Source organism: Periplaneta americana, chromosome 1 (assembly GCF_040183065.1).
Source record: "Periplaneta americana isolate PAMFEO1 chromosome 1, P.americana_PAMFEO1_priV1, whole genome shotgun sequence".
NCBI lineage: Eukaryota > Metazoa > Arthropoda > Insecta > Blattodea > Blattidae > Periplaneta > Periplaneta americana.
In genome coordinates, this window is record NC_091117.1 from 185,804,502 (window position 1) to 185,818,768 (window position 14,267).

Genomic DNA, 14,267 nt, shown 5'->3' on the forward strand with positions numbered 1-14,267 from the left:
CTCTCAATTGTAAACTCTAAGGAGTATTTGTGATCATTTTGTTTTATGTTTAGTGTTGTAATAGAATAATTTTCATTTTTGCACTATAATTTCACACGTGTAATTTGACAATGTCATTAGCTTTTGCTATAACGACAGCTAATAAATACTATACTATACTATACTATACATAGGCCCTATATGCATCATTCATTCTTTTGAAACCAAGGCTATTAATTTTTATTTGCTTATTATACAAGAAATAAATAAAAAGAATTATGAACCTGAAAAACGTATTTAGGCCTATATCACTCCTTATACAGAAAAATTTTAAAATATTATGACTTTTATATCTATGTTTTTAAATCACTTTATATTATGACTTTTTTATCTATGTTTTTAAATCACTTTATATTATGACTTTTATATCTATGTTTTTAAATCACTTTATATTAAGGTTTTAGCTTGGTAATCTCATACGCTTATATCATTACCTAAACTCTAAGACATTGTAAGCCTATACATGAGGTTATTTATTAAAGAGATCAAAAATATCTGATGATGCTACAAAGCATGGCGAAAACTTTGGTACTACAAATATGTGTAATTAAAAATTTCACTTTGTGATATGAATACGATAAATCATTGACAGAAATTAAACAAGTAATTATTTGAATATTAACAAAGATTTATCTAAACTATTCAATATGAATTGTAAATAAAAACTTAATGTCAGAATTCGTTCCTCACTACAAATTTATTTAACAGCCAGTGAGGACTATTCTAGTTGCTTGGATAGGTTGCACTTTCTAATAAATGCTTCTTCCAGTCAGTTGCAAACATCAATTTTATATTAGAGAAAAATTGTCATTTTACTTGAAGTTTTGTTCCCTAGTAAGGAATAAACATAGAATATCTTTATAAATGGCTATTGCTTTTTCATATTCTGTTAATTTAATTACTTTTTTCATAAAGAGAAAAATACAACTAATATTACAAGCGAGTACAATTTACGAAGAATTATATCATGTATACTTAGTTGAATCCAGATATCTATTTCGGATATTAAAAAAATGGTTTTCGTATGCAATACAAAAGAATGAAAGTTGTATTTTCAAATACCGGTAGATGTTCTCTCAGATCCACAACTAAAGAACTCTGCCCCCACACTACTTCTACACAGATGACAGTGATTGACAGGCCATTTACAGGAGATGCCTTGTTACAACTTTCAGTTGTTGCCACCTTTTGCTACTGGTTGGATTTTTGCAGTGTATTTTCTTTTTCTACTGGTTAGAGTCTTTTTTAGTACATTTTCTAGTTTCGAACACGAAGGAATAAGGAGTAGGAGGAAAATGATAGTAGTATGTATTACCAGCATCACGGCTATTCTTGTCCCTCGACATTTTCCACAGTGAGTCTTCTTTCTTCCAAATGTTACTATCTGACGACTTCACAAGATGAGAAACAATGCTTATCTCGTTCTTGAGTTCCTTAACAAATGATAGAAGAAAGTAATTACCGGTACTCGTTGATGAAGAAATTGAGACAAAGAGCTGAGATTGCGAGCAATATAAGGGACATTGCTTATAGATTTTCACATTTATTATAAATATTTAATTTGAGAATACTTCCCACTCCTAGAAAAATACTGTTATATGTCGAAAACCACAGATTACTTTCGTAAGCAATTTGCTACACTGTTGTAGCCTACTGACTTGAGGTATGATATTCTAAATATAAAATAGTGAATTATCTAAGGTTTTGATATCTGTCTATTACAGTATTTGACTAGGAAACAGCATATTTTCACACCACAGTTTTCGAGTTACGACACTACATATTTTACTGGGAGTGCGCCTTATTTGTTTAAGATAAAATAACATGTTGGTGAAAAGTATTGTCAACTTAGGAGTAAATGTTACATAAAAATAAAATTGTTTAATCTCCAAATTAAAATCATGCTACTACTAGTTTATGACTATGTACTGTATCAATTTTTTTCATAGCTCTTTCGGAATTCACTTTTAACGCATTATTTGATCAGACATCAGACAAGACTTACTAACATAGGGTGAGCATGATGCCAGATCAATATCTAACAGAGCACACGACATCATAATTATGTGTTTGTTAAATGTGATTCAAACCCATTACCAAGTATTCCATGCAACATCAAAGCTGTGTGCCTTAAACATTGTGTATACTTCACCATTACTATTATTATTATTATTATTATTATTATTATTATTATTATTATTATTATTATTATTATTACCGGTATTATTATTATTACCGGTATTATTATTATTATTAATATTATTATTATTATTATTATTATTATTATTATTATTATTATTATTATTATTATTATTATTATTATTATTATTATTATTATTATTATTATTTATTTTATTTATTTAATGCAGGGCTGTAGAGTTTATCTTTAGCCAAAGTGATAATGGCAACATGCAATAGTCATAGAAACAAGTAAACAAATATACAAATAAACAAACAAACGGTGAGAAGAGTACATAAATAGATATATAACATGAAAGGAAGAGTAACAAATTTTATATTTGGAGGGCCATCGTCCTCTCTCTTGCTTCCCAATACTTCTCTACCAGTGTTGTTGAGGAACAATCCATTAGATGGTCTGAGTCCATTACGATGTTCTAGTTGCAGAGTGGGCAGTTAGGATACTGGCGTAAACCAATGCGGCATGGATGTTTACCCAAGCAATCATGTCCATTATTATTATTACTATTATTATTATTATTATTATTATTATTATTATTATTATTATTATTATTATTATTATTATTATTATTATGTAAATTCTAATTACTGTTGGTTGAGAAACACCAAGGATTTAATAAGGAAATATGTTTAGCTTTTGTGGATTATAAAAAGGCTTTTGACCTAGTTGACCAGAACAAACTTTTAGAAATTCTTGCCCAAGATAAAATTGTGTTCATTTTAGTAAAAGTTCTTGTATTTGTTTATAGGCTAAAATAAAAATTTTGCAAAAGTAAGGTTTTCGTCATTGTTAAACAATACTATTTGGAATTTTTAAATTCATTTGCCTAAATTTACATGTGAAAGGTGTGAAAACTTTCGTGTGACAGATGTAATACCTATTAGAAGTAGAATTTTTTTTACCTGTTCTGTTGTGGCTATTGCATGAAAGAGTTAAATTCTTAATTTTTTTTATAAACATCCTATTCATGAATGGTGTTTCATAAAGTTTATATTCTTTTAGGCTTTAGGCTATTATGTTAAAAGTCGAATTTTTATGTACCAATACCTGTGGACTAAGGTATTACTATGAAATACACAAGTTTTTGTCTGTGTGTTAACAAACACACCCACAATATTTTTCAGGTATGAAAAGAAAGAGACTGTCTCGTGCAAAACGTAAGTAAGATGAAAATAACTGGAGGGAACATCTTGAAAAGGAATGCAATAGAAACAAAACAAGACATGAAAATAAGAAACAAGAATTAGACAGAAACTGAAGCTGAAAAGCTACACGATGAGGAAAGGTAGAAGCAATGCTGTTTAAAGAAACAGTTTTAAGCATCCAAGAGGACGTCCCTGAAATAACTGGATAAAAAAAACTGATGGGACACGTAGGATGAATCAACTATCAACACTTGAAACAAAAGCCCAGTGATAGGGATACATGGAGTGCATTCTACCAGTCTCATAACTGAAGCACCAACTGCTACACCATTGATATTAGCATTAATGTAATTGTTTTACTAAGCAATAAAAATAAGAGAATACATAAATTTTACTGAAATAAATAACAGAGAGCTCTAAATGTATGCTGATATTAAAAAAGTGGCCATAAATTCCCATTTTATGTAGTAAAAATCGTTGGTTTTTCAGTAACTTATTAAACCTTGATGTAAATCTATAAATTACTTAAAATTATGACTAAAAGAAGAGTACTGGTATTGTCCAAGGGACACACCCTTGTAAGCCTGTTTGCCAGCAAACTGGAGTATGCAACCAACGTATATTATTTTTTATGTTATATAAATTGGAACACTCACAGTTACTTTTTCCTCTTGTGAACCGTACCAATTTCTCAAACCAAAAACCAGCAGTAGTCGCCCATCATGTGGGGATCCTACCTCTGCTCCATTTTTTAAATATAATTAATTTTTCCCCTTGTTCGTCACTCAGAACTGCCAAGTTTTGTGGAAAAAATAGAGGTGGGAATGAAGGAAATGTATATTTAGCGACATTCAGCATCCTAGTTGTTGATATCTGACTAACATTTCTTGCACTAATTGTTGATCATTTTCAGCTGTATTATTGTCAAGAAAATCATTAACCACTGAACAAAGGCCGTCCAAGTTACTAGTCCTTAGCACTTAACTTTTTCTCAAAGTTTTTATCTAGCAGAAATTTTTCTAATTTGCGGGCCAATAAATACTCCCTCTTTCACTTTCGGATCACTTAGCTTTGGAAACTGCCTTCTGAGATAAACAAAACCTCCAATCTTATCCATAGTCTCAACGAAGTTCTTCATGAGACCTAATTTTATGTGTAGAGAAGGAAGAAGCACTTTGTTTGGATTTACAAATGAGATATATTTAACATTTTATTGTCCTGGAAATGTAAGTCTTTTCTGGGCGACCAGTCTTTCACTGTGTAGTCCTATAAGCAAATAAAACACCAACAAGCCTACTTTGTGTAACCTCCTTGCAGGCCTAGTAATATGGTGATAACTTTTAAGTTTTCGCAAATTTTCCAGAAGTATTTATTGTACTGAATAGCATCTAATAATAGAGACAGTCTTTCATGCGTTTCTTTCATTTCTACATAATGTGCCACTGGTATTGATGGTTAGTATTTTCTTTGTGCAACACTGCTTTCAAACTAACTTTAGAAGATGCAAATCAAGATTTCAGGTATAACTCCCTGTAAAGTTGATTTGAATAATTTCGAGGGAAAAATTGTTCCGGAGCTGGGTATCGAACCCGGGACCTTTGGTTTAACGTACCAACGCTCTACCACTAAGCTACCCGGGAACTCTAACCGACACCAATCCAATTTTTTTTCCCTCTATATCCACAGACCTAAAAGTGGACTGACAACCGTCAAGCAACCAACTTCGAGTGCACACTAACTCCGTGTGACTTAAATTGTGGTTTTCTGTTAACGAACAGTGACGTGTATTATCCAAATCAAGATTTCAGGTACGTGTATTATGCAAATCAAGATTTCAGGTATATCTGAAATCTTGATTTGCATAATACACGTCACTGTTCGTTAACAGAAAACCACAATTTAAGTCACACAGAGTTAGTGTGCACTCGAAGTTGGTTGCTTGACGGTTGTCAGTCCACTTTGAGGTCTGTGGATATAGAGGGAAAAATTGGATCGGTGTCGGTTAGAGTTCCCGGGTAGCTCAGTGGTAGAGTGTTGGTACGTTAAACCAAAGGTCCCGGGTTCGATACCTAACTTTAGAAGAGTCAATAAACAGTCTTCATTTCTCAGAGATGTGATGAAAACCTAGGGCATTTATTAAACCATCTATATTTCTGCAGGCAACTGGTAACAATGGTAATGCCATAATGACAATGATGGTGGTGGTGGTGGTGGTGGTGGTCGTGGTCGTGGTCGTGGTCGTGGTCGTCGTCGTGGTGGTGGTGGTGGTGGTGGTGGTGGTGAAATTTACCTTATTGGACTCGCTGTTGGTGGCTTCGCAATAGCTATAAACCTCTTTGCGTGTGAGCACATCCCTAGTCTCATCTTGAAACTCATTCATGTGGCTGAGGGCTTGCCAGCGCCACCTCACAGGTCGTTTGTTTGGTGTGTCCATTAAAACACCTTCCCTCTGTGTGAAGTTTACACTGCAACAATTTAAAAAGACAGTTTTTAAGATCTCTATGAGCTGTAATCTCTTCTAAAAGACCTCATTCTTAGTTGTGGGACCTGTAAGTCAATATTCATGCTACAAATGATGGGATGATAAAGAGGAGAATGAAATTTGAGACGTGCCAGAAATGGCTCTTAAATTCTCTTTCTCCCTCCCCCCAGTTCTCTCCCCTCTCCGACTCTCTTCCCCTCCTCCACTTCCCCTCTCCCCCACTTTCCCCTATTTCCCCCCTCTCTGTTCCCTGTCTCCACTTTTCCTCTCTCCCTCCCACCTTCTCGCCCTCTCTTTCCCTCTCCTGACTCCCTCTACCCCTTCTCTCTCTCTTTTTCCTCTCTTTCACCTCTTTCCCCCTATCTCCACCCTCAACCCCCTTTCTTCCCCTCACTATTCTATTTACCCCTATATCCCCCTCTCTTTCCCTCTATCCCCCTCTTTCCCCCATTTACCACCTATCTCCCCTTCCCCTTCTCTCGTCTACCCCTTTTTGTCTTTCTCCATCTCTCTATCGCTTTCTTTCTCCATTAGGGACAGTAAATTTACGACATGATGCTCCCAGTTTTTACATCTTAAGAATAATATCATGCTTAAAATATATGCGGTATTATTGCCTACTGTTTTCGGCAGATAGTGAATTTGGTAATCACTCCACTATTGAGGTAAAAAAAATAGCCAAGAACTGAACATATACAATGAAAATTACTCATTACACATCTTGATTACACAACTTTTAACACTATATCACTTCGGAAAACATATTATTTGTCTTTCTTGTGTTAAATTTTATATTACCTTGTTAACATGTTTCGGCCTGCTATTGGCCATCATCAGAACTGGTTGTTGCTAGTCTTGGCGCCTTTTATTTTGTTTCCTGTGGGGGTGTGTTTGTGTAGTGTAATTACACTAAACAAAAACACCTTTTGTTTTGTTTCCTGTGGGGATGTGTTTGTGTAGTGTAATTACACTAAACAAAAACACCTTTTGTTTTGTTTCCTGTGGGGATGTGTTTGTGTAGTGTAATTACACTAAACAAAAACACCTTTTGTTTTGTTTCCTGTGGGGATGTGTTTGTGTAGTGTAATTACACTAAACAAAAACACCTTTTGTTTTGTTTCCTGTGGGGATGTGTTTGTGTAGTGTAATTACACTAAACAAACACACCCCCACAGGAAACAAAACAAAAGGCGCCAAGACCAGCAACAACCAGTTCTGATGATGGCCAATAGCAAGCTGAAACATGTTAACAAGATAATATAAAATTTAACACAAGAAAGACAAAGGCTGGTAATACGTTTTCCGAAGTGAAAATTACATCTACGGTTTTCTTGAACAGTGCAAATATTTAATTCCAAATGAAAGATAATTCTATAGCAACTGTTTTAAAAGATGAAATGCTGTACGAAAATCTAAAATTAATTTAATCCAAGCAGGCGAAGCAAAATTCATGAAAAGATGAAGTTTTAGTTTCAAAACTCTTTAAATTATGCAATAACAACAATCAGGAAGGACATAAAAGTAAGGAGATGACGCATTTCAGATTGTAGACGTGCACTTTTAAAACATACTGCCAGTCAACGATTATTTCATGACGTCATATTTCAGAGATTCATATCTTTATCCTCGTTAATGTCTTGAATATTATGGAAAAAACTCAAACTTATGTAAAGCAAATTTTTTTTTTCATAGGTTACTTAATGATGCTATTATGCAATTATCTAGCATTGGTAGAATTGACGATATTAAAATGGTAGGTACTTGGCGAAATAAGTCACAGCATTAGATATGAGATTATGCGACATTCGTTTTACAGTTGGTGAGGGACCTCGGAAAAATCGAACAAGAAAAAATAAATCCTCGGTGAATATTTTCTCTTAAGGGGGAACAGACGCAAAATTGACAAAAAAAAAATGGAAATTTGTTGTGGTCTTAAAAATATCAAGAGGTGTTGTTTATCATACCCCAAAATGTCTGTAAGTGCTCTTAGAAATTTAAATGTTAGAATGCTGTTTCCATTTATAGCAGATTGGATGACAAAAGCTTATTTTGGGGTTTCGTAACAAGCTGTTTTTTATGGTGATGGATTTTTAGTCCTTCACCCAACCCAAGCTGGAGGACCACACCTTATCAGCTGTCCACGACTGCTTATTCAGGCAGCTACATTTTCAGCTGAAGTGAACTAGATTGTTGACTAAATAGCCGGATGTGACGTCAGAAGTTATGATCCAAAGCTACATAGTGCATAGTAATCAAGTCTGTAGTAGCTAGTAAACGAAAATGCTTGCTTGATTGTTGACTTGTTCACTAAACAAACATGGATACCTCATCAGCAATTGGGGTTATGAAATCTGAAAATACTTTGGAAGTGAAATAATGTAAATATAATGTAGAATAACATGTTAACTTTGAACACTGGCATTGTTAGTACCTTCTGTACAATGTTTTAAACATTATTGTAATATATATTAAGCCCTCATCTTTTCCACATAACTCGTAATGAAACTGCATTAGGACACTGCCTTCTTAATTCAGTGCTGCACCGTGATGTCATGGTTTTTAGAAAAATAGTCTATGAAGAAGGCCATGTTTCAAGCATACATTTCCAAAGCTCCCTAGTGTGTAGTTTACAGTCACCTAGTTGCTAGTCACTAGTGTGTAGTATGGACTTGAGCTTTGAGACAAGCCTCAGTATATTTGCAACTACCCTCCATATCTGGAAGACGTCTCCTCTATCCGCAATCTGAGGACTAAGGCTGTGTATCAAAGCTCAAGTCCATACTACACACTAGTGACTAGCAACTAGGTGACTTGTGAACTACATGCTAGGGAGCTTTGGAAATGTACCGGTATGCTTAAAACATGGCCTTCTTCATAGACTATTTTTCTAAAAACCATGACATCACGGTGCAGCACTGAATTAAGAAGGCAGTGTCCTAATGCAGTTTCATTACGAATTATGTGGAAAAGATAAGGGCTTAATATATTACAGTAATGTTTAAAACATTGTACAGAAGGTACTAACAACGTCAGTGTTCAAAGTTAACGTGTTATTCTACATTATATTTACATTATTTCACTTCCAAAGCATTTTCAAATTTCATAACCCCAATTGCTGATGAGGTATCCATGTTTGTTTAGTGAACAAGTCAACAATCGAGCAAGCATTTTCGTTTACTAGCTACTACGAACTTGATTGCTATGCACTATGTAGCTTTGGATCATAACTTCTAGCGTCACATCCGGCAATTTAGTCAACAATCTAGTTCACTTCAGCTGAAAATGTAGCTTTGAGACACGGCCTAAGTATTTTCTACCAGCAGAAAAGATTAATCTTGTTATCTTGATGATGATGATGATGATGATGATGACGATGACCACGATAGTGTTGACAACGATAACAGCAAAAACAAGTCACATTTTTGGCTAAATGACTGCATTATCGTTTATCAGAGCAGAAAATTGGCATCCTACCCCTATGAGTCGTGGTCTTATATGGAGTTGAGTAAGTTTCATCGAGGGCTTGCACTTTTGTTGCCATTATCAAAACATTTTTCTTGTCATATTCACAGTTCAATAGAAAAACAAAGTGGTATTGTTATTGTGATAATTCCCCTTTTAGCAGCAGCAGTGACATAGTACCGATAGTTTACATCATTGTGTTTTCAATTGCACAAACTATTCATCATCGAAATTCAACTTGTGTGAGAATTATCCAACAAATTTTTTATATGTAGGCCTATCTGTCAGGATCAGAGTTCTTTCACATGACATCTGTCTACAGCACCGGACCAACAGCATCATTTACTTTTTCATACTAAGTATTCTATCGTTCTTGGCCAGATTTGAATTCGCATACCTTCAATTCAACAACTATAGTCGCGATGCTGTTATTCCCGGCGTGACTCCTCCTCTTTGCTTACGTCTTAGGAAATGTAGGCTCTATAAAGTCTAGGTAGGTAGTATCGTTCGCCATTTTTGTTCTTTCGTTGCTGAGCTACCATACGAGGAATCTATTCGCCACACCGTTAAACATTACCATGTCGTAGCTCTATGATAATAAATCAAACACACTGTAATTCAGCAAATAATTGAGCGGCAAATAACGACTTCGTGTGCTTTCTGCGAACGCCAACGAAAGAGCCAAAATGGCAGGCGATTATATTAAGTATTTATCGAGCCTTAAGAAATGAACATCGTCTTCATCAGCGAATCACAAGACGCACACATTTAAATGTAGCCGACCTGCAACGTGATTGGCTGCCGGAAATTAGAGCGCCGGCATGGCAATCATTGTACCACACAGAACGACATCACAGTTCATATGGTGAACTACAGATGCATAAAAGGTTCTCATAGATTTTGAGATAATTGACACAACTTATTTAATAATATCAATTTAGTAAGCCTACATTATGAATTTACCGAATATTTCCAGAATAATCATAAAGTACTCCATTGCCCATAGAATCAAACAAGCCAGCCAGTGAAGGCTTTCTAGGAATGCCTGTTCCCTCGTCTCTTCCACCTGGCTGCGTCACTTCCACAATGTAGCCTAAAATGTGAAAGAAAGTCTGAGAACTCTTGAAATTTAATTTTTATTGTAAGAAAATGACGGTTTTAAAATATGCAATTCTTTAAATTGAAACACTAGCCATTCAGTTGCTGGTTCATCTGGCAGAGACTGTTCATACTTGTTTAAAAGATGATTGATATCAATCTGATTTATTCATTTATGCAGGATGAGGTGACAGAGACTGTTCGTACTTGTTTTAAAGATAATTGATATCAATCCAATTTATTCATTTATGCAAGATGAGGTGCATAACATTATCATCTTGAATATCTCCTAAACGAATGCTGGTATTTACGTACTCCTTCCAAAATATTAAAGGGTAGAATGGGACTCACAAATTTATCTTACACAGGGTTTGAGAATTATGGAACACTGTGTTTTCATCACAAAGTTTTATTTCTTAAATGGAATAATATTTTATATGTGTGAGGAAAAGTTGGACTGGATAAAAATGCAATGCCATTTGCAGTTTGTGCCTGTTTGTAATGAAAATACTTAATTATTTATGGAGATATCATTAAAACTTTGCTTTTCAGGTACCGGTATACTGTACCTAACTACTGATAACTTATCATTAGCTAAAATGCACATGATGAACCATAAGTGAAAAATGATGAGGGAGATAATAAAATCTACAGCTCCAAGAAGAAAAAATAGCATTTTTAGTACTTTTTAATTAATGTGTTTTGAAAGGTGCCTAGCTGAAATTGATAGAATAACCAGAATAGTGGTTAAACAATGTCATTCCTTTAACAAAACAAAAACACATTTAATCAATACACAGAATTCGCCTTGATCACAATTTCCTATATGATGACCATTCAATGTAGTAAAAGCTTCCATTCTATGATGCAGTAATTGCTGTGTATCATTCAGCAAAGCAACCATTTATCCATTCTGAGCTTTTGCATTCTTCCTATGTTTTCATTCGGCATGATGCAGTTCTCAAATCTTTACAGCCAATTTATGGTGGACCATTTAAAGTGATTTCACGATCTGGTGAATACTTTATGGCATAAACACTTAATAGCCAACAAACTATGACAATTCGTAGACTAAAACCTGGTTTCCTGTTAGATTATTATTTTCTTATTGTTCCTACTCAGGAGTCCAATCATGAAATTCAAGAGGGCAATCCTTCATCACCACCTTCCTCAGCCAAGGACCTTACCACCTGTTTTGGATGAGTTCATTTTCAATTCAAAGGTCATTGTACATATCTTATCAAGTATATTTTTTTTCCAGGAATATAGATATTGTTCCATTAAAAATAATTTTTTGGTAAAAATAAACTTCTCTTTAGATACTGGTATCACAGTTTCCTAAATTCCCTGGGGAGGGGGGGGCAGTAACATAATAGCTAACGCCATTACATTATTCACAATAAAAAATTAATTGATCAGAAAATTTTAGTCGTCATCAAATTAGTATTGACAGAAACCCAACCCTATGATGTGTTTAGACTCTTTCATAAATCGCAGCAAGTTTCCTGCCAAGAGACGCTTCAGCATTTAATTTAAACATTATGAAAGGTACTGTTACATCACATTAATAATGGACCCTTAAACTGTTTAAAGATCCCTAGACTGAAAAGTTGCTTCGATTTATTGCATTAGGTATGTTAATATTAAGTAAAAATTGGCATAGTGACAAAAGTTATTGAGAACACATGGGACATACTTAAATAAGTTGTTTCACTAAGAGTTAATACGTATAAATTCTAAAATTATAAATTAACACTTGCAACAATATCTTAAGATTTTGCACTGCAGCTAAGAGACAGGAATGGAATCTAATGCCTCTGGTACACTGCGAAAGTGTTACATTATACTCGTCGTCTTGCCCCGGTGTAGTTGGCATCTGTGACTGGTACTCTAAATTTATGTGCCCTTGTCTATCATCTATTTTCTGGAAATAGCACATAAATACCAGCAGTCATAAATCGGATTGATATCAAGGTAGTAATGTTACTCTATTCACCCTATACAGAGTGAATTTAAAATGTGGGCGCAAACTTCAGGAGGTGATTATTAACAGGAGAAGGAACAAAACAGGGGCGTATTTTGCGGACTACCGGGGCTACCAAATTACAAAAGAAAAAGTTTATAATATAACATAATGTAATAATTTTGTATTACCGTATTAGTTTTACCACAGTAATTAAAATTAAAGTAATTGTTAGATTTATATGCGCTCTCTGCTCTCGAAAAGAAACAAGTTGTCAAGGTGGCATCGCTGGAGAAACCGCTGCTACGAAGGGTAGCCTGTGACCGTTCTGCTCGCGTCGCACAACTCCCCGTCCCCCCGCTCCCTTCAGTTTCTATCGTGTAGTGTAGGCGGGTGAGTTGCCGCTCTCGTGATCGGTTTCTTGGAAGGCGCGAAGCAACAATATGCTTAGTACGCTAGCTCATTAATGTGATTGTGTTCTTGCAGTGCAGTATTTTAAATTTGTGATTTGTTCGAGTGTCTTAGAGTTATATTAATTGTGAATTATTAAGTTTTTAATTTCCCAATTAAGTGATATTGTGAAAAATATGGCAGAACAACTTTCTGGAGAGGTTTGTGTTGAAAATGACTGTGTAATAGAAGGTTTATTAAAAGTGCCTTTTAACCGTCGTACATACAACGAGAAAGTTGAAATTGTGAAAATGGAAAGACCAACTCCTGAGTTAAATTTGTCCATGGACGTAAAAGAAAAACAGCGTGAGTACACACGCCATTTCACTTCAACATCATATGGTAAGTGGAATTGGTTGTGTGGTAGTTTAAACTGTCTAAACTATTTTGCTGGCCATGTTTGTTATTTAGCCGCGAAACTAATGTGTGGTCAAAAGAGGGGTTTTCTAATATGAACTCCCTTCGAACGGCAGTCCTAAAACAACGACAAATCAAAAGCTCATATTTATAGTAGCATGAACTTTGCAAACTTTGGGAAGACAAGAATTGATTTACAGCTAGATAAGCAAAAAGCTCTACACATCAACCAACACAATGCTCTTGTGAAAAAAAATCGGGAGATTTTATTGCGTCTTATTAACGCAGTCTGCTTTCTAGGAAAACAAGAATTGGCTTTTTGGGGTCATAATGAGAGTGTGGAATCAGACAATAGAGGAAATTATATTGAATATTTAAGTTCCTTAAGTGAATTTGACCATTTACTGGCCAATCATCTTGAGAGTTCAACAGTATTCCGTGGTACTTCTCCCGCAATTCAGAATGACTTAATATTTGCTATAAGTGGGGTTATGATAAAGAACATAAAATCTGAAATAGAAGAAGCACCTTTTGTGGCCATTGTTGTTGATGAAACAAGTTACTGCTCTAATCAGAGTCAATTGTCCACTGTTTTAAGATACGTCGACAGTACTGCCAATGTTCAAGAACGGTTTATAGGATTCACAAATGTCAGTTCGGGCAAAACTGCTGCTGCTTTGTTTCAGCATGTGGAAAGTGTTATAGCAGAATACAATGTCGGCAATAAGTTAATTGCACAGACATACGATGGTGCTTCAGTTATGGCGGGAAATATTAATGGCTTAAAAACAAAAGTTCAAGAAAAGTATCCTCAAGCACTATTTGTCCATTGTTACAGCCATGTTCTCAATTTAGTTTTGCAACAAACTACTTTATCCATTCCAGAATGCCGCATTTTTTTCAAAACACTGTCGGGTTTAGCTGCATTTTTCTCATCATCTCCTAAAAGATCAGAAAAACTCAAGGAATTTATGAAAAAGAAACTCCCAAAAGTAGCACCAACTAGATGGAATTTTACATCTCGGCTTGTAAATACAGTAAAGGAATACAGAGAACAACTGACTGCTTTCT

General features: G+C 34.8%; 1 protein-coding gene across 1 annotated transcript in view; it reads right to left on the reverse strand.

The window, feature by feature from the left end:
• The window catches only part of LOC138709454 (uncharacterized), a 37,503-nt gene that overhangs the window by 15,461 nt on the left and 7,775 nt on the right, over positions 1–14,267 (reverse strand). The window contains exons 4-6 of the mRNA XM_069840231.1: positions 10,292–10,421; positions 5,675–5,849; positions 1,355–1,472 (exon numbers count right to left, since the gene is read on the reverse strand). Of these exons, the coding sequence (XP_069696332.1) occupies positions 1,355–1,472; positions 5,675–5,849; positions 10,292–10,421 (423 nt within the window). The remainder of the gene's footprint in view (positions 1–1,354; positions 1,473–5,674; positions 5,850–10,291; positions 10,422–14,267) is intronic.